The sequence below is a fragment of the Bos indicus x Bos taurus genome, chromosome 11 (assembly GCF_003369695.1).
Source record: "Bos indicus x Bos taurus breed Angus x Brahman F1 hybrid chromosome 11, Bos_hybrid_MaternalHap_v2.0, whole genome shotgun sequence".
Classification (NCBI taxonomy): domain Eukaryota; kingdom Metazoa; phylum Chordata; class Mammalia; order Artiodactyla; family Bovidae; genus Bos; species Bos indicus x Bos taurus.
This window is the reverse complement of record NC_040086.1, coordinates 92304642-92329553: the sequence shown is the minus strand read 5'-3', so window position 1 is coordinate 92329553 and position 24912 is coordinate 92304642. Positions and strand designations below refer to the sequence as shown.

General features: G+C 45.0%; 1 protein-coding gene across 2 annotated transcripts in view; it reads right to left on the bottom strand.

Annotated features, from left to right (window-relative positions):
• The window catches only part of MRRF (mitochondrial ribosome recycling factor), a 55018-nt gene that overhangs the window by 5709 nt on the left and 24397 nt on the right, over window positions 1-24912 (bottom strand). For both annotated transcript variants that reach the window (XM_027556191.1, XM_027556192.1), the window contains one exon: window positions 2561-2720. In XM_027556191.1, coding sequence (XP_027411992.1) covers window positions 2561-2720 — 160 coding nt within the window. The remainder of the gene's footprint in view (window positions 1-2560; window positions 2721-24912) is intronic.

Sequence of the window (24912 nt, the reverse complement as noted above, 5' to 3'; positions counted from 1 at the left end):
GTGCCAGTCATGTGATTGTTCTTCCTTTTCCAAGGAGCATGGGCTCTGGTCCCTGAGGCAGAGGCCCAGACTTGCTGAGAGAGTACCTGAAGGGCGTCAGAGGTTACAGGCTCACCACCGGAAAGCAACGGAAAGGCCAAGTGTCTGCTAGAGCGATGAAACCCCCTGGGAGGTGGACAAGGAGCTGGCCCAGCTGGACTCTTACAAGGCCTGGTGAGTGCCCAGCAAAGGCCAGGCCAGTTTACGAGTCTCTGAGCTAATGCAAGGAAAGAGGAGGCCACAGAGAGGGCATGAAGGGAGCCCTGAGGGGCTCAGAGTCAGACACTCTCACGGTGCTTCTAGCATCCCCAGGGTATCCCTTCACAGCAGGAATTCCAAAGCCCTTTTCACAGAAGAAACAGACTCCAAGAAGTCAAGTCACTTGCCCAGGGTCACATGACATCAAGTGTAGAACAACCTCTTTCTAACCCCGGTGCCATTACAGGGGTGCACTGCCATGCTTCCGGTCACTACCTTTTCTGTTTTTCCTTGTCTGGGGAGCCTTTCAAAAATACACATTCCTATGCAGACCTACTGAATCAGAAAAGGTAGGACGCCCAGACATTCATCTAAAATTCTTCCCTGAGTAACTGTTGGGCCTGCTCTATGACTAGCATTCTGTTAGTCTAAGAGGAAGGAATAGTCAATTTAGGGGGTCCTTATGACCCCCTAACGACTCTTCTGGCCTCCCCATCTTCCCTCTTTATGCCCTATCCCGCCCACACTCCTGTTCAATCTTCGTAACATAATGCTTTTATCGTGGATGATGGAGGCTTTGGGAAAGCCCCTTATAATGTTTATAAGCTAAACATACTGTCTCCCCAATACTGGTAAATCATCTTTCTGTCTTTTCTTTTAATCTATCTGTCTTAATTACATGGGTACCACGCAAGTTCAGGCCATCATCATTTCCTGGCTGGATTCCTGCAGCAGCCTCCCAATTTCAGTTATGCCTCTTACAATCTGGTTTCCACCCAGCCACCATAGTCAATCTTCAAACACAAGTGTGAAGCTCTGCTGTCTGAAAATATAATCATTCAAGGGAGTCACTGCATCAGAATCACCTGGGGAGCATTTTAAAATGCAGAACCCTAGGCCCCACCCCTGACTCACTGACTGAATCTCTGGGAGCAGGGTCCCCATATAACCATATTTTTGTTAGCTCCTCAAGTGACTAATGCCGTGACAGATTAGATTATTGCTCAACAAGTATTCACCCCCACCCCTAGACCTCCATGAACATATATACTTTCCCTCCACAGTGATACTGGGCTTGGCACGTAAGGTTTGCTTGGCCAGTGGGATGTGAAAAGAGCGGGTGCTTAAAATGTACTTGAGTGGCTTATGTTCTTGCCATCTGCTGTTGCCATGAAAAGATGCCCTGTGAAGCCTGTTGACTCCAGAAGATTGAGAGAGATGTAGAGCCAATTTGAGCCCCATCCAAGATCTGAGAAGGTGCATGCTAACTCACTTCAGTTGTGTCCGACTCTGTGCAATGCTACGGACTATAGCTTGCCAGCTGTTCATGGGATTCTCCAGGCAAGAATACTGGAGTGTGTTGCTATTTCCTTCTCCAGGAGATCTCCCCAACCCAGGGATCGAACCTGCATCTCTTGCATCTCCTGCATTGGCAGGCAGGTTCTTTACCACTAGCGCCACCTGGGAAGTCCCAGTGGCTGAGCCACATTGAGCTCAGCTTAGAACAGCTACCTCCCAGCTGACCCACAGGGACAGGAATAAGAAAATGCTTGAAATATACATCACTGAATTTCGAGGTAGTATGCTATGCAGCATCAGTGTGGCCACAATGACCAATAAAGATGCAGAGCCAACATGGGAACCTCTGGACATGTTAAAGTTCAAACTCCTCAACCTGGTATAGGAGACCTGCAATGAACTGGCCACTGTCATCTCTGCCCTTCTGTGTCATCCTGGGTCGAAGCCACAGTTGTCTCATTGAACAGTGCTCCTTTCCATCACCACACCTTTGTACATGCTGTTAACCATTCCCCCTTGTCTCTGTTTCACTCCAGTTGCTCCTTTAAGACTTGTTCAAGTGCGCTTACTCAACACACTAAAAACAGGGCCAGGTCCTCACCTCTCAGCACCCAGACAACCAAGCACAGACAGGAGAGCTCTCAGAGGAGAGGCTCTGAGATCAGTCTGCTGGGTTTGGATCCTGTGGCTACCATTTACCAGCAGCGTGACCTTGGGCAAGTTACCTCCCTCCTGTGAACCTCAGTTTCCTCACCACCCACCCACCTCACTTTGCAGTGATGAGGATGAATTAAGTGTCGTAAAATGCTCAGGTTAGAGCCTAGAACACAGTATGGTCAGTAGCTTCCTCCCCTCCTCTGTATTCCCAGGGTCCAGCGCAGGGCCAGGCCCAAGACAGACTCAGCCAATGGCAATCATGTCAGTGAAAGAACTGGGGGTACTCTGTTCTCATTTTCTTCACTTCAGATGTGAACAATGATTTTCTGGGTCAGATACGTAAACATGACATCGTTGGCAACGGTACCTGTTTCTCTATGAGCCTAATGGTGTCCTCGGAGGCCTTGTCCTTTGATTTCTTCACCTTATTTATTGCGTTGGTACGAACCTTCCGTAAAGAGTCTTTGGCCTTGTTCGTGTTCTGTTTAGCCAGCTTCACCAGCATTTCTCTGTGCTCCCGGGTTACTCTGATAAAAGACAAAAAAAACAGTTCAATAAAATCATCCCATGTATGAACTGCCTGCCAAGAATTCAACATCACTTTATGCACTAGCTCAGCAGTTTATAACCGTACTCTCCATCAGTGGAAGATCTTCAAATTCCTGACACACACCCAGGAGGATGTTCAGGGTCAAGGAAGGTTCCTGATGAGATAACTGAGGACAGTAAGTGTGCTGCTTAAAATTATGAGCCAGAGAGTCTAGGCAGCCCTGAAGTTAAATCCTCGCCATGCCTCTTACTGGATGCATAACTGACTTCCCTTCCTCAGAGTTCCCATCTGTATAAAGGGATTGTCAGTACCTGACTTAAAGGGGTGGTGTGAAGATTATGGGATGGTCTGTGTCACTTGTTTAGCACTGACCCTGGCACATTTTAAAAGAAAGCAACTATTAGCTGTAATTCCACCCCTTTCTCTCCAACTAAAGAAAGCAATGCCAATGAATGAGATGCTACAGAAACAGCACCATCTCTATACCTCTAAATCATCCAAAACAAATAAATAGTAACCTTCAGAATCTTAACTATTATCATGACAAATTACTTGTGAATCCCTTTAGCACTGACCCAGACACAACACATGAGAATACTGTACCATTTAACTTCCATAAAGTACCCATGAGAGTGTCTGGCATATTAAAAATGCTTAATAAATGTCAGTTATTTTAACTATTAATATCCTTATCATAATAACAACAGTGAGCACACTGAAGGCCTATTATAAATCCCTGGGACAGGCACTCTAGAACTTTTTGTAAGCTGACCCTCACAACTGTATGAAGCAGTTATTATTCCTGTTTTACACTTAATCATCACAAAGGCCAACACGTTTGTCCTGCCGTGGTTTCTTGGTCGTGTGCACACTACTACCTGTGAGGACCAGCGTGCTGGTTGTACCAAGTGTGCTATGATGAAGGTGACAGACCTCTGTCCTGCTCCCAGGGAGCTTAGCTAGGCAGAGCGCTAAGTAAAGAGACTTACAACACAGCATGTCTGTGTTTGGGGAGGGGTCAGTAGAGGGAGGGAAGACTTTCCTGAGAAAAAAATACCTGAGTGCGGCTGGCATTAGGTTTGTTCACTGGTATTCTGATCCTGATTCCTTCCAGCAGGAATGCATTCCCCTCCCCTCTGAAGTTTGGTGTGGCTGCACCACTTGCTTTGGCTGATGAGATGTGAGCAGAATGGGTGTCGCCTTATGAGCCCACATGCGCTCTACCACATCTGTCCCTGCTGGCTGCAGCGCAGGTTGAGAGGGAACTTCCGTCAGTTTGGGTCCCAGAGAGACAATGGTGAACAGTGCCCCACGTGGCGTGAACAAGAAATGTTTCTGCTGTTTGAGGCATGGAGATTTGGGGGACTGCTTGTTACTACAGCACTGCTCATCCTATCTCGACTAATAGCCCACAAGGATCTAAAAAATACATGCAAGTTGCCAGTATTGGTAGGGATTTCCAGGAGGAAGAAAAAGCATGCACAAAGGCTTTAGGTTACCAGGAGACTGTGGTCATATGAGGAACCAAATGGACCACAGATAACAAAGAAGGGAGTAACAAGAAAAGAGGCTGGAAAGCCGCATCATAGAGGGTCTTATAAGATCACAAACTCCATCTTACGGATGAAAAAGTTTGGTATCTTACACAAAGCCAAATCTATGCTGGCCTGCTTCAAAGGCCAATAGTCTTAGTATGAAAAAATGCTCTGCCTCCTGAATCCTGGACATCACTGGCATATGGTTCCTGACCCTTAAGTCAACATGATTCTGGCTTATGAAGGATAATCCCAAATCCTGGGTATAAGTGTTCCATGTGAAACAGTGACAAATAGGAGTTAAAGATTTAGTGCATTTACCTAGTACGTTTTCTCTGATAGGATGAGAAAAAAAATGAAAGGATTTTGAGCCAGGACAAGCCGTGAAGATAAAGTGGGCAGCTGAGTGATAAATAAATCCTTCCGGATCCAGCTATTTGAATTCACAAAATTCTCAAATTCTCAAAATATTCTCAAAATGAAAATAATCCTGACTCCTACCAGTATTAAACCCCTCAGTGCTAGGTGAGTACTTTATTCCCTCACTGAACCTCACAACAACACATCAAACTAGATTCTAAAACCCCCACTTTCCAATGAGGAAACTGAGGTACGCAGGCACTAAGTAACCCGCCTGCGGGCTTCAGTGACACAACTGGGATTCACATCCAGACCTTCCAGCCTGCATTCCTCCTGCTACTCCAGGCTGCCTACCTCTTGCAGTCTATTTCAAATAAATTATGTGCTGCTGCCATTCCTTCTGCTTCCAGGCAGAAAGCTTTTTTCAAAGTCAGTAATATGAATCTTGGGACTGAAAAGGACAAAACCACCATGTCAGGAGTTTAGGGATTTGGATCAGATCTTGTTACTTTTATGGTTTTTAATTCATTGAACAAAAATCATGCTGACATGTTTAGGTCTCTTTTTTGTTCTGCCAAAGCATATGTCAGTATAAGGAAGGAACAGGAAAATTAAAACTTGATCCGCTGATTCAAAAAGCTTAATCCTGCTGAAACACTAGGAGGGGCAGAAAATAAATGAATCTAAGTCTGTAAGAAACCTCTTAAACTTCTCTACAGAGAAGTATTTCAATCTAACATTTCATATATAACTTGAAATAGCTTGCTTTTTAGACAATCTTTAAAAAAATTAAAAAATGTATCTAACCAACTGTTTTTTTTACTACACTTATATTTTACATGGAGGGGAAAAAAAAAAATCACATGTTCAGAACTATACAAATTGGGACTCAAAAAATCTTGAGAGTAAATGACTACATAAAGAAAACAAAATCCTAATATATGTAATTTGGCCTTAATAAAATATTTTTATATTGATTAATGAAAATGTGACACTATTACACTATTGAAACCAGTTTCCACACATTGTAGTATTTAATTATTGACATTGACAAAAATATGTCAGTTTCAGGATGCAAATACAGAGGCAATAATCTAAGAAAGTGGGGGGGGGTACAGTGAGGGTGGGGGGTACAGTGAGGGTGTGGGGGGTACAGTGAGGGTGTGTGGGGGAGTACAGTGAGGGTGCGAGGGAGAAGGGAGGAGGGGGAGGGGATGCCAGGCACAGGAAGTGCTGAGAGGAAGAGAGTCATCTGCATGCTGGTTCCGGGTGGTGCTGAGCTGAACGAATCCAGAATTACAAGATCGGAAGCAGTCAGGGTGATGGAAAGGCTCGGTTCTGAAGTACAGTCAGACATGTTTTATTCCTGCATCTATCACTCAGAAGCTGACTCAGAAGCGGGCAAGCTACTCAATCTCTCTCCACCTCAGTTTCTTCATCTCTGAAGCAAAGATTATGAAAACACCTTGTCCAGGGGATTGGGAGAAGCAAACATGATGCATATAAAGCGCCAGTAAAGACAGCAGCATATAGTAGTAGCCTTGAATAAATGATAGCGTCTATGAATGTTTTAATCAAACACACTTAATTACTTCCTCATGAAACAACGAGGGCACATCTGTTTTAGAAAAGAAACATACTCTATTATGGAAATATTGTAATGCCTTTCCAAACCAGTGATTAATACATCTGATCATCTCCATCTCGCATTCACGAGGTTCTGTGAGCTCAGGCTAGTTGTATTTCAGGCTCTCGGCTCAGCCAGTTGGTTCTGAGCACCCGCTCTGCACTTGGCCTGCATTCACTCATCAAGCATTGGCGGGGGCCCCAGGGTTCACTGCCAGATCCTGGGCCGGGCTGAGGAGCGCCAGAGATGAGGGAGGCCTGGTCCAACTTCTCCAGAGGCCCAGTCCAGCAGCGCAGACAGACTCGTCAACCACTGCTGAGGAAGAGCACTGCTGGGATGGAGGGACAGGCTTTCTGCAGGAGGAAGGAGCACATGGAGAGCACAGCTCATTCTGCTGTGAGGTTTGGGAAGTGCCCTAGAGATGCATAGCGACTCACTGGCTGCAGAAGACAGGGCACTCCAGGCAGAAGCACGGTAGGAGACAGGCGTGAGGCTGAAAAAGGGGCATCGCATTTGTTCTGAAGACCTGGGGTTTTCAAATGCTTCTTTAGTCAGAAAACTCTGGATTCAAAGAAAATCAAGGCAGACACCCCATTTATAAAACAGAGAGAAACTGAGTTCTCTCTATTAATGAGGGGAAGGGTGCTAGCAGAGAGGAAGGTGCTCCAACCACCCCTGACACCCCTCCACTTCTGCACCTGCCAGGTACTGGCTGAGTGACCTTAAGTAAGCGATTTAAACTCTCTGAGCCCTGGTCCTCTCATCTGGAAAAAGGGACTGAAAATAAACAAACAGAAAGCCCCTTTCAGAGTTCTTATGAGGATAGGCGAGATAACACACGGAAAGTGAACGGTACAAAGCATGGTAGGAAATAAACAACCAGAAAACCTAAGTTGCCTTTGTGGCTACTGCTGTTCATGTTTGGTAACTATAGTGTGTGCGTGCGTGCTCAGTCGTGTCTGACTTTTCATGACCCCATGCACTATAGCCCACCAGGCATGGGATTTTCCAGGCAAGAATACTGGAGTGGGTTGCCATTTCCTCCTCCAGAGGATCTTCCCAACCCAGGGATGGAACCTGCGTCACCTGCACTGGCAGCTGGAGTCTTTACCACTGAGCCCCCATGGAAAGCCCGAGGGCAACTACAGAGGTACCTCCAAATAATGAAGAGTTTACTCAAGGTTTTTATCAAATGAGAAATCACAGGGCAAACAACCTAGGTTCCCGTAAGATGATTTTTTTGAGATCTGATTAGTACTTTAACATTTCTCTTTCTGATATTAATTCATTCACTTAGTTTACAGTTTCATTCAGTAGCTATTTACTGGGCACCTGCTGTGTTCCATCCACTATGTCAGAGTGAGTTCACAGTCTGACAAGGAAGGCAGTCATTAAACAAACACATGCACAGTTAATCAATAAGTTACAGCGGTAAGAACCATGATAAAGACATGAAGAGCTCTATGAAAATAATAAGCAGGGGGCTGACCACACTCTCCTGTGGGACTCCAGAAGAAAATGTGACGATACTTAAGGTATATTTAAGTTCAGATGAGTAAGAGTGGAGAAGCTAGGCAAAGGTCATTCCCACCAGAGCAAATGGTCCATGTAAAATAAAGGCCTTATTCCAGGTGAGGAGGGTCCTGCTCTTGGGGAACTGAAAAAAGGCAGCGTGGCTGCAGCACAGAAAGCAGAGGAGAAGGACTACAACCAGAGAGGAGGCCGGTGAGTCTAGCAGGGGCAAGACTAGTAGGCAGGCCCTTCGATGCCGCTTTCTGACTTAGCAGATCCACTGACGGATGAATGGACATTTACACTGGGTAGATACACTCAGTGGAATATGACTCAGCCTTAAAAAGGCAAGAGAATTCTGCTATAACATGTATAAACCTTGAAAAGATTATGCTAAATGATATAAGCTAGACTCAACAGAAGGCAATGGTAACCCACTCCAGTACTCTCGCCTGGAAAATCCCATGGATGGAGGAGCCTGGTAGGCTGCGGTCCATGGGGTCGCTGAGGGTCGGACACAACTGAGCGACTTCACTTTCACTTTTCACTTTCATGCATTGGAGAAGGAAATGGTAACCCACTCCAGTGTTCTTGCCTGGAGAATCCCAGGGATGCGGGAGCCTGGTGGGCTGCCGTCTATGGGGTCACAAAGAGTCGGACATGACTGAAGCGACTTAGCAGCAGCAGCAGCAGTAACAGGACAAATATTACATGATTCTACTTATATGATGTCACCTGGTATAGTTAAATTCACAGACACAGAAAATAACACAGCAATTACCAGGGACCTGGGGGATCTGGGAATGGGGGCTGTTGCTTTTAATGGGTACAAAGTTTCAGTTTCACAAGACAAAAAGAGTTCTGGAGATTGTACAGTAGTGTAAATGTACGTAATACCACTGAACTGTACATTTAAAAATAACTGAAATGGTAGATTTTTAAGGCAAGAATACTGGAGTGGATTGCCATTCCCTTCTCCAGAGGACCTTCCCGACCCAGGGATTGAACCTGGTCTCCTGCATTGCAGGCAGATTCTTCACCACTTGAGCTACAGGAACGTCCTATGTATATCACACTACAATTAAAAAAAAAAAAAAAAAAAGAGTAGACTGTTTCTAAGACCAACACAGAATATCACAGATGCATGAGTAAAGCAGAAGTGAGATCAGACTTGGATTTTGTGCAGAAACCAAGGTACCAACCAGATCTAAGCATAAGGCAAGAGTCTGCCCAGAAGCCTCTTGGCAGGCGGACAGAGAGCTCACGACTAGCCTGCAGCAGCCTCCCGGGTGAGTGATGAAGAGAGCAGCCTTTTCCGCTGGGGTCAGAGACCCTCCCAGCATAAGGCAGGGCTTCAGCTGAGCTGGCAGGGTCACGCTTTGTTTGTACAAACCCCACCAGGCGGGTCTTCCAGGAACATCCTGGATGGGGGCCTTCCTGCAGAACTCCTTGAGTGTGTTCCCATAACAATAAGCTGAGGGGCATGCCCCGCTAGCCACTCACACAGCAGATACTGAAACGATACTTCCTATGGCTTCAACGAGAATGGGACATGTGCAAAGACACTCACCAGAGGTACATCAGAGGAAGCTATGCTCGGTGTGGCAATTGTGGTAAAAAAAAAAAATTGCCTTGGTCACTTAGGGGGGACTTAAAAAGGTAGAAATGATGTGCTTCAGAGCCAGGAAGACCTAAGCTGGCATCCCTGCTTTGCCACTTGTTAGCTTCAGAACCGTGAGCACGCTGTTGGACTTCTGTAGACTCAGTCTCCTCGTGTGTAGAGTAGGAGTAAGAATATTACTAAGAGGGCGGGAGCAAGGATTAAATGAGATGACGGTGGCACGGGCTCAGCACACCGCAGTGTGCACACACTCCAGCACACACAGTGCAGCTGCTTTCCTATTCCAACTGCAGAATCTCCAAAGCTGGGGGACCACAGTATGTGAGCAGTCAGAGAGAGAGCAGAGGATTGAGTCACTAGCAGCTTAGGCTACTGACCAGCTGGTGGGCCGCCGGAGGACAGGATGGGAAGAGAGGAGGGTGGGCATGGGGGCCCCAGGAGACAGGAGCTGGGTTTCAGAAGCCTGGGACAGGCTGAGGGAGAAGAAGGGACTCGCACTTCCAGGGAACAAACAGCCTGCGTAAACACGTCTCTGACGGCTCCACCGAGAGAAGCCCTGATGCCCGTCTCCGTGATGGGTCGCCTCCCCACACGGCAGCATCGGCCCGCAGTCAGCAGCAGTCACAGGCCCTGTTTTACTGTTCGCTGGTGGGCGCTGCCCGATGTTGTGGGGCTGCTGGCCCTGAAGGAAATGTGTTTGTTTGTGTAGTACTGCCAGACTTCCTACACTCCTAGGGACATGATTCTCCCTCCCCTCTCTCCTAGCCACCCCCCACTGCATACGGCACCCCGCCCACAGCTCACCAGCCAGTCTAACAGGCACTAACGTGTCTCATAAAAACATGCGGTGTCCTTCTAGCCCAAAGAAAATCATACACACACTTTGGAAAGACTTCTACCATCAGCAGTACCATCGATTTTTCTGAGGACATATAACTAGGCACCTGCTTTCAAAGGCCTGTCCTGTGACCGAGGCCTGGCTAAGCAGACATGCCATCCTGAAATACAGCCCAGCATGATGGAAAGAGAGGAAGCTGAGGTCAGGGGTCACAGCTCCACACTCCCAGCTGAGTGATCAAGATGAAGTCACTCGTTTTCTCCTTCCCTGTCACCCAAAGGTTGGAAATCCAAGTTCAGGGATTCATGGAGGTAACTCTGCCTTCTGCTCTCACGTACAGGATAACACAGGTGTGGTGGCCAAGGCTGATTTCCACCCCCAGCTCTGCCACTTCGAGGCTGGGTACCTGTGCACAATTAGTTTTTCCTCCCCAGATCACAAGGAAGCATTCACAAGAACAGTCTCTGAAGCCACACAACCAGGGTTTGAGGCCCCAGATCTATCACTGCTTAGCCGTATGGCCCTGGGCAAGCATTTCATTTCTTTGCCTCAGTGTTCCCATCTATCAAATGTATATAATACCACTAAGTTAATGAGACTGTTGCAAGGATTAAGAGAGTTACTAAATGTGCTGGTCACGGGGACATGCCCAATAAACACTATCTGTTGTTTCCTTACCTATAAATGGGGGCAGCGTGGGAGGAGTAATAAAAATGTTACTCTTCTTTTTCCACAGTCAGGAACAAATGAGAGATGATCATTGAGGAATTCTGCATACATGGGTATTGACTATTTTAAAAGCTGTTCGTCAGATTAGTAATAAAAATAACAGTGAAGTTTCCCACTGAGCGATCAGAGCCTAGTGGCCACAGGCCCAGGGTCTGAGAAAGATGCCTGTCCTTCTCCTCATCACCGTGACACTGGGTGCAGACAACTCCCTTCCCCTACGACTCGGCATCCTCAGGTATGAATAGGGGAAATAATACACCTACCTCTGAAGACTGTTATGAATATCGTAGTTCATGTACAAATAGCACCTGGCACAGCAGCGGGCACCCTGGGCCATTACTGTCCTTACTACATGCTAGGTCCTGTCCCCAGAGCTAGGGATATAGCACGGGACAAAACAGATGAAGCACCACCAAGTCACACTCGAGTAAAGGAGAGAGAGGGCACCTGCAAATCTGTAAACCGACACCTAAGTGCTACGAAGAAAATGAAGCAAGACCAGCAGAGAATGAGGAGCCTTACTATGAGGACAGTAAGGGCTCCCTGATAACTGCCTAGCCCTCTGGCTCCAGTGCCATCTGCTCCCCTTCAATCAGAGTAACACTGACAAACATTTGCAGAGCTCTTTCCACGTGCCGGGCTCTGAGGGGACGCATGCTTTGTGCACTCACTGAGTCAACTTCTGCATCGTTCCTGTGACATTACTGATCTTATTACCTGGTTTCTGAAGATTAGAAAAACGGAGGCTTAGACAGATTGAGTAACCTGCCCAAGGCCACACAGGTTCCTGGAAGACTTGGGATCTGAGCCCAGTGCAGCCTCACTCGTGAATCTCAGGCCTCCCTGCTGGTGCTAGACAAACCTAAGCTACTATTTCTTAGCAGCTGCAGTGACGCGGACGCTCCTTCACCGAGACCTGCTTAGACAGAGTTCACTGCTACTCCTCCAGCTCCCCGGCGAGCCTAAACACAGTGGGGAGAAAGGAGGAGGGGGTCCCTAGGGGTCGGCCGTGGGACAGTGATGACCTCGGGCAGCCAACCGGGTCCTGTGAGCAGGTGCAGCACACACAGGGTGGACGACAGGGGGGCGGGGGAGAAGGAACCTGTCCTTTCAGGCGCAGTTCTGCATAGGTGCTGATGGCGCTTTCTGCTCAGCGCATGCTCCGCTGATTCCTGACTGCACTTTCTCCAAACGGAACATCTGTGCAGGGAGGGAGCTACCATTCCACACACTTGGGGTCTGAATAGTAGAAGGCGTTTCTAAAGACCCACAGGCTGGGTGAGGAGAAAGGGGGCATCCCATAACTGCACGGAGGCTCGCCAGGCCTGGAAGGGGAGACAAACAATGGACTGGACATCCACCAGCCAAATAAAGGAATGAGCAACCCTGGAGAGCAGCAGTGAGAGCAGGCAGTGGCCACGAAAGGGGCCAGAGAAGCAGCTGCAGTTGCTCAAGTGCAGCTGATGGCTGCTCCCACCCAAGTGAAGTCATTCAGGCGGTCTCTTCTGATTTTTTTTTCCTTTCACCATCACTAAAGGTCTGTATGTGTGCGAGCTGTGTGAGAAAAGGGTATTATCAGTATGTCCAAGGATATGCACTTGAGACACACTCTCCCTGGTTCAAGATCCCCAGAGCGATACAGCAGCTAGAGAGAGGGGCCGCAGAGCAAGGAGGAGGGAGGAGGGTTCTGGTTAGCAGCCCAGAAAGCAAGGCCATAGTGTGGCAAGAACAGGGGCGTGGAAACAGACAGACTCGATGTGAGCCATGACCCCCCTGCTTACTAATCTGTGACCCTGAGCAAATTACGTAACTTTCTGATTCCGAGTTTCCTCATCTGTGTTACACCCGTCTCAAGATGGTGTTTCTCTGTACGCACAGAAACAATGAGATCACCATGAAAAGATGTACGGAAGGTTCTGTTGAGCCGAAAATAAATAAATAAATAAACAAGCTGTGGCACTGCGGATGGCAGAAACTTAATCCCACTTCTGTAAACTGAATATGTGTGTGTGTGTGCACCTTTTAAAATCTGGTAGGATATTTATTAAACTTACCAACAAGTTACTTCAGGGAAGAATCCTTGAGGAGCAATAAAGAAACTTTTTACTTTTCTGTAGGACTTGAATCGTTACATTAATGTGTACTCTTTTTATAATTAAAGAGATGAAAGTCATATATCTAATAAAAGTCTAGTACTCAGAACATATAAAGATCTCCTACACCTCAACATAAAAGTACAAACAACACAATTTAAATGAGCACAGGACCTGAACAGACATTCTTCTAAAGATGCACAAATGGCAAACAAGCACACACACAAAAAATACTCAACATCACTAACATCAGGGAAATGCAAGTCAAAACTGCAGCGAGACATCACTTCCTACCCACTTAGATGGTAATAATGACAAAACGACAACAACAACAAGTCCTGGCAAGGAGATGGAGCAATTAGAGTCCTTCAGTACTACTGGGGAGAATATGAAATGTGCAGTCCCTGTGGAAAAGTTTGGCAGATCTTCAAAAAGTTCAACAGTTATCACAGGACTTTAGCAATTCTACTCATATGTTTATACCCAAGAGAACTAAAAGCACGCTCATAGCAGCCTTACTTATAATAGCCAAAAAGTGGAAACAACTCAAATATTCTTCGGCCTGTGAATGGAAAAATAACACGTGGCATATCCACTCGGTGGAATAGTATTTGGCAAGAAAAAAGAATGAAGTCCTGATCCATGCTACAACATGGATGAACCTTGAAAATATCATGCAAGTGAAAAAAGCTCGTCACAAGAGACCACATACTGTGTGAATTCATTCCTATGAGACGTTCAGAATAGGGAAATCTAGAGAGATAGACTAGCAGTTGCCTAGAGCGACCCTTACAAGGGTGACCTGGGGTGAAGTAGGGAGTGACTGCTAGTGGGCTCAGGGCATCTTTGTGAGGTGATGAAGATGTCCTAAAATGAATGTGGTGGAGCTTGCAGAACTCTGACTACACTAAAAACCTTTGTAGTGTACACTCTACGTGGGTGAATTAGACTTCAGTAAAGCTGTTAAAAATGCTACATGACTCCCTGGCTCTCGTCACTGAACGGTACTCGTCTCCCCGGTGGAAAGCTCAGTGGCAGACAGCATGCCTCGGTCTCCTCAGCTGGGGGACGGCAGTACTGCCCCCCCATAACAGTTAATAGTCACCACGCACAAGAGGTCATGGGAACACTCAACAGCAGTTAACTTGATAACGACAATTTTAAAAATTACATTTATTTCTCACTGAGTGGATTTCTTTCCTTTCTTCACTGGTGTCAGACCTGCATCATGAGCTAAAGACTCTCCTTGTCACTCCTGCTCCTTCTCCCCTTTATCCTTCACAAGAGTTTCTCCCAATACCCCTCCAGAAAAGTAAATTTTTCTACTACCCCATTTTACAGATGACGAAACTGAGACTCAACGAGTTGAAATAACTAGCCTACAGTCACCTAACTCATTTTACTGATTCTCTTCTTCAAGTTGTTCTGACCTTGGTTCTTCCAGGTATCAATTCCACTCTCCCTGATGTACAGCAATTACCCCTATTTATTAACTCAGCCTGGGGACCCTGCCTCCCTGCCTTATGACCTTGCTCTCCCTAGAAAAACTTGGGAATCATCCATGAGAGACTGTACATCAGCATAAGCTGCAAAAAAAAAAAAAAAAAAACTTCAGAAAGAAAATCCAGGCTAGGAGAACCACAACCCAGGGTTTTTAACTGTTACCTGGTGAAACTGCCTGGTCCAGTCACAAGGAGAATTCTCCTCCATGCTGTCACCTTGGAATAAAGTCTGAGGGAGGAGCCTGGCCTAGGCATAAGGTCTATCATTGCTGTCAAGGGCAGGAGGAAAGGTAGGAGCCAACTGTGAGGACCTGGGGAGCAGTTCAGTGGGCAGGGGCTGTCAAGAACAGTCAAAGCCCCTTGGCCTTTCTAGAAACACTAAGCGAGTCTCACACCACAGGCAGGACTAGGATTTTCTTCTTTTGGATATACCTTCCAGGAGGTCTTGTTCGCCATAATTCATATTCAAAGAACAAACCAAGTGCTCATTAACAATCAAACTACAGTGTTCCTGAGCAACTTAAATTCCAAGATAATTACAACATAATGACTCAACTCCTCCCACCCCTAAAAATGGAGGAAAAGACAGGAAAAAAACCCCAAAACAACATGGGGTTGGGGGAGGGGTTAGTGAGGAAGAGAGGGAAAGAAACTGTTAAGGACTAAAAGAGCCATCAGCAAACAGGAAGAAAATATCATTGGTTTTACTACCAAATAATCAGAAAAGAATGTTTTCAATAACTCCTTAACCAGGAGAATTAGATAATAACAAATAGTATAAGAAAAGAGAATTAAAGTTTATGACACATAATATTCCATATAATATCCCATTACTCTTCAAAAAACATCATAGAAGTTATGCCCATTTTACAGATAAGGAGGCTGAAGCTTCCAACAATGAAATGATTTGCCCAAGATCTCTACAGTGGGCATGTTTCAGGGGCACTGTCAGCCAGTGGTAGAGAGTCTCCTTTAACGGGCCATTGTCCCTCAGGAGCAGCCCGTCAGTCCGGCAGAATCCTCAGAAATGCACTGCAGTGCGTCATCGTCTGCGCAAACCTCTCTTTTCCATTCTTTACCAGTGGCAGACCTGTAGCCTCTCTTTCACAGGATCCTGCCCATAAATTTCTCACACATATAATTCTGTCCTGGGGTCTGCTTTCAGAGGACCCAAGTAGATAAACCCAGACAATGACAGAACAGGAACTCACACCTAGGTCTGTCTAAGCCCAAACCCCTTGTGTTTTCTTTCCTTTATACCAGAGACTAACTGATAAATAAACCACGTTGCGAAATCCGATGATTGATTCTCAGGCTTTCTCTTCCATGGTCCATCAGCAACGTCCAGTGCCGCTGATGGGCACTTCCTCTAAGACACTTCCGTCGGTTCCCAGGATCCCACACTTTCCAGAGTTCTCTGGCCGCTTATTCTCTCTCTCTGGCTGGTTCCTCCTCACCATCTTGACCCACAAACCTTGATGTGGACTGTCCAGGGCTGTTTCCAAACCCTTTTCTTCACCATCTACATTTATTCTCTAAAGTAATCTCATTTAATCTCATGGCTTCTTCTACATGTTCATGCCTCCCAGATTTCTCTCTCAAGCCCACAGCCTTGTCTGAACTCTAAACTTACATACCTAACAGCCTACTTGACCTCTCCACATGGATGTCTATTAGCATCTCAAATTAAACACAGGATAAAACCTGGTCTTCTCTCACACCCAGTCTGTCCTCCCACATCTGCCCTGTTTCAGTAAACAGCAACTCTATCCTTCCAGTTACTCAGGTCAAAAACTTTGAAGTCATCTTTGAGATCTTTCTTCCTAAATTTACAGCCAATCTGTCAGCAAATCCTGGTAGCTTTTCCTTAAAATGTGCCCAGAATCTGATCACTTCTAACCAATCCCATTGCCATACTAGTCCAGGCCCCATACCTGGATTACCACAATAGCTCCCAACTGGTCCCTGCCTTCACCCTCACCTTCAGACAGTGTGATTCTCAAAACGGCAGCCAGAATGATCCTTTCAAAACCTAAGTCAGATCATATCCCTCCCTAGCTCAAAACCCTCCAATGACTTCCCATCTTACTCCAAACAGAAACCAAAATCTTTATAAGGGTCTATAAGAACTATGATGGCTAATTTTATTTATTTTAATTTTTATTAGGGTATAGTTATTTACAATGCTGTATTAGTTTCAGGTATACAGCAGATGGTTAATTTTTTGTGTCATAGCAGTCCCAGATATTCGGTCAAACATTACGCTGAGTGTTTCTCTGAGGATGTCCTGGACGAGTGGAACATTCAAATCTTTAGACTGAGTAAAGCAGACTGCCCTCCCTAATGTGGGTGGGCCTCACTCAATCACTTGAAGGCCTGCAAAAAACAAAAATAATACAGAATTCCCCTGAATAAGAAGGAATTCCTTCTGCCCAACTGCCTTCAAACTGCAACAATGGTTTTTTTTTTTCCCCTGCCTTTGACTCAAACTGAAACATCGGCACTTCCTGGGTCTCCAGGCCCCTGGCCTTTAGACTGGGAACCACACTATCAGCTCTCCTGAGCCTCTGTCTCCCAAGACTGCAGATCTTGGGACTTGTCGGCATCCATAATCGCATGAGTTAATTCTTTACAATAAATCTTTTTACATATATGCCCTATTGGTTCTGTTTCTTTGGAGAACACTGACTAATAAAGACTTTACATGATACTGGCCTCCCCATTTCACTCTGATCTCAGCTCCTACTTCTCTCCCCTCCCGTGTTCTGCTACAGCCACTGAGCACTCTTACTATCTTACTACTCCCTGAACACCCACCTCAGGGTCTTTGCACTTGCTGCTTCCTCTGCCTTAGTGATGAATATAAGCATAGTCTGCTCTCTCATGTCCTCAGTTCTATGCTAAATTATCACCTTTCCCCTGAAGCCTTCAGTGAATACACCACTTAAAACTGCACCAGCCCACGACCACCCCTATAATGTCCTTTATTGCTTTTTCTCCACAGAGAGAAAAATGTGGCCGCTGACACACACACACTGTATGTATGTGTTACTGTCCATTTTCCCAGTGAAAAGTGAAAGTCACTCAATAGTGTCCGACTCTTTGCAACCCCATGGACTATACATTCCATGGAATTCTCCAGGCCAGAATACTGGGGTGGGTAGCCTTTCCCTTCTCCAGGGGATCTTCCCAGCCCTGGGACAGAACCCAGCAGAGGTTCCACAAAGGCAGAGGTTGTGTCTGGCTTGCTCACTGTTGTAATCCTCCATGTCAGAATTATGCCTGACACATAGTAGGTGCTCAATAAATATCTGTTGAATAAATTTATAAATATCTTAGAAGTTTCATATTTCAGCATAACAATTTTATATGATCATAAGAGCAGTTAAGAGGTCACCTGGTGCCAGAGGAGGATAGGGACTGATGTGCAAAGGGGCACAGGAACTTTCAGGATGACTGAGGTGATCTACAGGTTGACTAAGATAGTGGTTACAGGGACACATACATTTGTCAAAATTCACTATCATGTACACTTGAAATGGGTCCATTTTTTTTGTATGAAAGATATACCTCAATATAGTTGACTAAAAAAAAAAAAAAATACCCAAGTTGTTTATATTCCAGACTGCCTCCACGCCAAAAAGCGGTGTACAAATTCACTTTTAGATCATGCATCCTGGTTTGAGCTCTGGCAATTATGCTCCACATGGTGTGGGTTGGTATATAATTAAACTTTAAAATACTAATTGCTGCCCCCTATTACAAAAAGAAAAAGTGCTCTCGGAGGTCCACAGATGTTAAGAATAGACTTTGAAGTCAAGCAGACCCATATTTAAATCGTGCACAACTCTATCTTTATTAGCTAGATGAACTTGAACAAGTTATTCAACCTCTCTTGGGCTTACTGAGCTCATGTACCAAAAAAATAGGGAATGACAGAATGACCTAAATAATGTAGTATAAGGCCTACACTATAGTTTGCACTCAGTTAAGTAGTCACTTTACTTAGTATTATTATCAATAAGCACTGAGCCATGAGAGCCACTGAAATATCAATGGGGTTTCCTAAGAGAGTGATGTCAAGTTTGAGTCTGCGGACCACTGGAGGGGTCACTCAGCTGTGTTGCAGATGTTCGCCTGGCCCTGAAGCATCCATGTCTCCACGAAGCTCAGCAATATGCAGCACACTAGTGCAAATGAGCACTGTGACAATCAAGGAGCAAAGCTCACACCAAGGCGCCCCACATTCTGTGCACATCTCCCCCAGTTACAGTCCCCTATTTACCACTTCCCACCTCTAGCAGAAGAACAGGAAGATCCTTAGAAGACCATTACAACACTGTTAGCAAAAAAGAAAACAATTTAAACCACCAAGATATTCAACAAATGGCAACTCTTTAATGCTATAGGTAACAGGCAAACCCTATGCAACCCTTAAAAAGAGTAAAGAAGAACTCTCACCAGAGCAATGATACATTAAGTTAAAAAAGGGAAGTGCAGAAGAGTGGGTATAATATAATCCCATGTCATCACAAGAAAAATGGAGACAGAGATTTAGACACGTGTCTGAAGCTGCATAGAAAAAATTTGGAACAAGGTGCTACTAGTTGAGCCCTATGCAGGGGAGTATGGGGGAGAATGGATACATGTATATGTATGGCTGAGTCCCCTTCACTGTTCACCTGAAACTATCACATTGTTTTTTTATTATTAATTAATTTATTTTTACTTGGAGGGTAACTGCCTTACAATATTGTGTTGGTTTCTGCCATACATCAAGATGAATTAGCCATAGATATACATATGTTCCCTCCCTCTTGAACCTCCTTCCCACCTCCCACCCCATCTCATCCCTCTAGGTCATCACAGCGCACTGGATTTGAGCTCCCTGCATCATACAGCAAATTCTCACTGGCTATCTATTTCTACGTGTGGTAATACACATGTTTCAATGCTACTCTCTCAATTCACCCCACCCTCTCCTTCCCCCACTGTGTCCACAAGGCTCTTCTCTATGTCTGCATCTCCACTGCTGCCCTGCACACAGGTTCATCAGCACCATCTTTCTAGACTCCTATCACAACATTGTTCATTGGCTATACTGCAAAACAAAATTTAAAAATAAAAGTGATGCCCTATGGAGAATAGAATGGAAGTATTTTGATTTTCTATTTAATCCTACTTAAAGTAAAACCATGCAGACACTGATAAGAAATAATAAAAGAGGAGGACAATCCAGGAAGGAGGCAGCTTCCCCGGGGAATGAGTCGACCCCAGGTACTTTAATCTCTTCGGTGAATCCATGATTCCTAACAGTTTTATTTAAAGTCAAAGATGAACTCAGTGCTCTCAAAACAAAACAGCGTCCTTCTACTTTGTGTGGTTTTCTCATCAATATTTGGTAAAACAACCAGTAAGAGAGTGTTTGTTTGTTTGGGGGCATAAAGAAGATGTGAATGGGCTGGGGGCCCGACCAAAACAAACTCCTGCTCAAAACTTTTCAGGGTCCCTGATTAAGGAATGAAGAATTGACATACCAAAACAAGCTGCTACCAGGAGGCAAGAACAGGGGAAAAGGCAGTATGTCAGTCTTGCGTTCCATCCTGCTTCTGCCCCTAGGCAGCCCTATGACAGTGGACACTGATTCCTGGGAGTTTCAGGTCTCCTATCAGGCAAGTGGGCATAGGAACCATCTCCTGACCTCAGAGTGGTATTATGAGAATGCAGGGAGAAACCCTCGGGCATTCAGCACAGTATCTCCAGGCATTAAACCTGTAGTGCAGGTGGTTAATAAACAGGACCCAGAACCTGATGACATAAATAACAAAAAGAGAAGAAACTATTTCAACGAATCTTGATTAACAGGAATGTTCAAAGAACCCATCCAGTTGATTGACTTCTCTAAATGGGAGAAGACCAGCCAGAGAAGAAAACAAAACCCATACACATTGTCAGTGGGGGCGGATGTAACCCAGAGCTGGGGAGGCCCAAGGTCATCTTACTGAAGACAGCCAGGAGAACTTGCTCTCAGTCATGCAGCTGGATTTGCAGAGGCTATGAAAAGAAAGCCTGGTGATAGGAACCACCCAGGCTCCAAGTCTGACCTGTTATTGCTTTAGGGTTTATATTCTGCCTTCTTTCCAAAAGGATCAGAGGCAGATTGTAGGAAGAGTCATGTACTCAGAAGACTCATTTAAATAAGAATATGAGAATCAGAGGAGTGTATAGAGGGTGAGGTACCAGCTGAGATCCGTTGCAACTGAAAATAAAACTTAGCTCTGGGCATCCAGACTGAAGGCAGGAAAGCAAACCGGTAGACTGTCATTAGGGGAAGAATCATAATCAACTGGGAAGCTACATTTTTAAAGACTTAAACTTGAAATGTTATCATCAGAAACCAATCCTGGGAATTTATGCATTTGATTACCTCCCACCTCCCAGACTCCTAAAATAAGCTTTAGTGTGCTATTTTCCTCCTCGCAGGTTTGCTGTGTGACCTGGAGCCAATGCCTCACCTCTGGGTATCTCAGGTTCCCCATCCTTTAAAGGGAGGGATGCACCTGTCTACTTATGAAAAGGAATGAAGGAACCTTTGTCAGCATTAACTTAGTGCTTAATAAACTTCAAAAGCCTTGCGTACATTATCTCACTGAAATCTCCCAATAACTATAAAAGGCAAGCCCTATAAATACATTACAGACGAGCTCTCTGAGATTCAGAGAGGTAGAGACAGCTGATACTGTCACAAAGCTAAAAAGTAGAAGAATCAGAACTCCATTCCAGGCTTTCGTGTTACCAAGGTGCAAATTTAACTATTAGACTTCTGCACTTCTTTTGTGTATCTCAAGCACCCAACAGTTCCTGGCACATAGTAGGTACTCAGCATACTTGTTCCCTTCCTCACTCCTTCCTTTTCTCCTGAAGTAAAATTATGTATGTAAGGAAAATTGTATGTCTATTGAAATATTATTAGTATCTTATATTTATATAGCTTCTTTTCCTCTAAGGAGATCACACTACTTAATTTATTTTCTCTACTAATTTCACCAAAGATCTAGCTATCATTGTGTATTATATCATTTATTTTACAAATGAGGAACTAGAAGGCTACAATCTGCTAGGGTGACATGCCCAGAGTCATATGGAAGTCACTGCCAAAACCAAACAAAAACCTTGGTCCTCTTTACATCTAAATCAGCCTTTATCCTCTCACATGACACAACCTCCATAATAAAGAACAGATCATTCATTTTTTATCTGGAAAACTACCAAACGTATAATGCAGTAAGGGGCCCCATGACCTTACCACCTTGTCAAAGGGAAGAAAGTATATAAAAAATGAGGTTTGCAGGAGCAGACGGATTTGGTCCGTCAACTTTCTCTTGGATTACACCCATTAACCAACATAAAATAATGCAAAATATAATGTAACAGATCCCCATGTCTTTGGAAATTCAAGTTAAACTCACTGATCTTTCAAAACTTGCAGCCATTAACTCGAGCGGGGCTGCAGAGGAGCACATGATGTCAGCGAGTTCTTTGAAAGAAACAAATGATCCACAATTGGGCCACTCTATAAGAATCCAAGTCAGCAACGAGCATTTAGGGGCATCACTTCACAGCATCACAGCATTCTGGAGCTCCAAAAGGGACCTGGCAGACCACTGAGAACAATGCCTTCATCTTGTGCATGAAGAACCTGAGGCTCGGGGCGGGGGTGTGGAGGGCGGGTAAGAGGCTTTGCCAAGATTTCACAGACATAGCAGCAAGAACAAAAAAATTAAGCTGCTGACTATATCCATCCCACTTGCGAGTCATGCTTCTGATGGACGTGAGTACACCTAGCACTTTCCAGAATTACCCACCTATACATTGAGCGCAGAAGAAAGAGCCTGAAATATGGTAACAGAAAAACTCAGAATTCAAATTCTGGCCATGTGATATTGAGCAAGTCCCTTAATTTCTGTGAATTTTAATTTTTTTCATCTATAAACTGTAGGTAATAGTAAACTCCACAAGTAATCTGCCAGTAATATAAACAAGGGGCCCACACAGCCCTGAGTTACACAAAGGCCAACATTAGATCCACATGCAACCAGAACACCCAGCACAGAGGCTGGCACGTAACACATTTGTAGAAAATTTGCTAAGCGAATCAACGAACTAACCAAGAAAACAAGTACTGGACTTGAACTCAGGTCTATTTGCTTCTTATATAGCTCCCAATTCATATGATTTCAAAGCAGAGTGTTATTTCTGACTTACAGAGGCCATTTTCTGGCCAAAAAGCAGAAGAAAAAGGTCTGCAGGGAAGTTCTTGGACTCTTCGGTGTTGGTATTAATTCTTGTTGCTAGCATGGGTATATCCTGAGGCTCCAGAATCAACTAAACCTGAGCTTCAGCATAAGCTGTGTGACCTCAAAGACACACACATTCTCTGAGCCTGAATTTCCACACCTGGGGAAAAAAATCTACTTTACAGAAGTTGTGTGACAAATGCAGTGATCTATGTAAAGGAATACAGAATGATGTGTGGCACATGATGACAAGTTCACATTCCACTTCCCTTCTAGTTATTGGGAAGCTTCATTCATTCCTTTCACTTAGGTCCCTGCTCTGATGTCACTTCCTTTTTGAACCTTCCTACCTACAAATAAAACCCCTAACACTCACTGCCCCTTCAGTCCAGTTCAGATCAGTCGCTCAGTTGTGTCCGACTCTTTGCGACCCCATGAATCACAGCACACCAGGCCTCCCTGTCCAATACCAACTCCTGGAGTTCACTCAGACTCACGTCCATTGAGTCAGTGATGCCATCCAGCCATCTCATCCTCTGTCATCCCCTTCTCCTCTTGCCCCTAATCCCTCCCAGCATCAGAGTCTTTTCCAACGAGTCAACTCTTCGCATGAGGTGGCTAAAGTACTGGAGTTTCAGCTTTAGCATTATTCCTTCCAAAGAACACCCAAGGCTGATCTCCTTCAGAATGGACTGGTTGGATCTCCTTACAGTCCAAGGGACTCTCAAGAGTCTTCTCCAACACCACAGTTCAAAAGCATCAATTCTTCGGCGCTCAGCTTTCTTCACAGTCCAACTCTCACATCCATACATGACCACTGGAAAAACCATAGCCCTGACAAGACGGACCTTTGTTGGCAAAGTAATGTCTCTGCTTTTCAATATGCTATCTAGGTTGGTCATAACTCTTCTTCCGAGGAGTAAGCGTCTTTTAATTTCATGGCTGCAGTCACCATCTGCAGTGATTTTGGAGCCCCCAAAAATAAAGTCTGACACTGTTTCAACTGTTTCCCCATCTGTTTCCCTTGAAGTGGTGCCTGCTTACTTTCCTTCATAGTCCTTACCATCCCCTGACATCATGTATTTGTTTGTTTACTGTGCCTGTTGTTGTTCAGACACCAAGTTGTGTCAGACTTTGTGACCCCATAGACTGCAACGCACTAGGCTTCCCTGTCCTTCACCATCTCCTGGAGTTTGTTCAAACTCATCTCCACTGAATCAGTGATGCTATCCAACCATCTCATCCTCTGATGCCCCTTGCTCCTCCTGCCCTCAGTCTTTCCCAGCATCAGGAAATCTTTTCCATTGAGTTCGCTCTTCCCATTGGGGGGCCAAAGTATTGGAGCTTCAGCTTCAGCATCAATCCTTCCAATGAATATTCAGGGTTGATTTTCTTTAGGATTGACTGGATGGATTTCCTTGCAGTCCAATGGACTCCCAAGAGTCTTCTCCAGCACCACAATTCAAAAGCATCCATTCTATGACGCTCAGCCATCTTTATGGTCCAATTCTCATATCCGTAGAGGACTACTGGAAAAACTATAGTTTTGACTATACAGGTCTTTGTTGGCAAAGTGATGTCTCTGCTTTTTAATACATTGTTCAGGTTTGCCATAGCTTTCCTTCCAAGGAGCATGTGTCTTTTAAAATCATGACTTCAGTAACCATCCACAGTGATTCTGGAGCCCAAGAAAATAAAATCTGTCACTGGTCAAACCCAGGTCTCCTGCATTGTAGGCAGATTCTTTACCATCTGAGCTATGGGTTTCTTTACTGTGCCTACTTGACTATAAAATAAGCCCCAGGAGGATGGGGACTTTTTCTTGTTGGTGCTATTTACTGTTCTATCTCAACAAACAGGAAAGGGCCTGGCAGGTAGTTAGGGCTTAATAAAAATATTTGTTGAGTGACTGAATGAATTCAACACTTACTTGGGGCTTACTGGGCTTCCAAGTAGTGCCAGTGGTAAACAACCCACCTGCCAGAGCAGAGATGTAAGAGAAGTGGGTTCAATCCCTGTGTGAGGAAGATCCCCTGGAGGAGGGCATGGCAACCC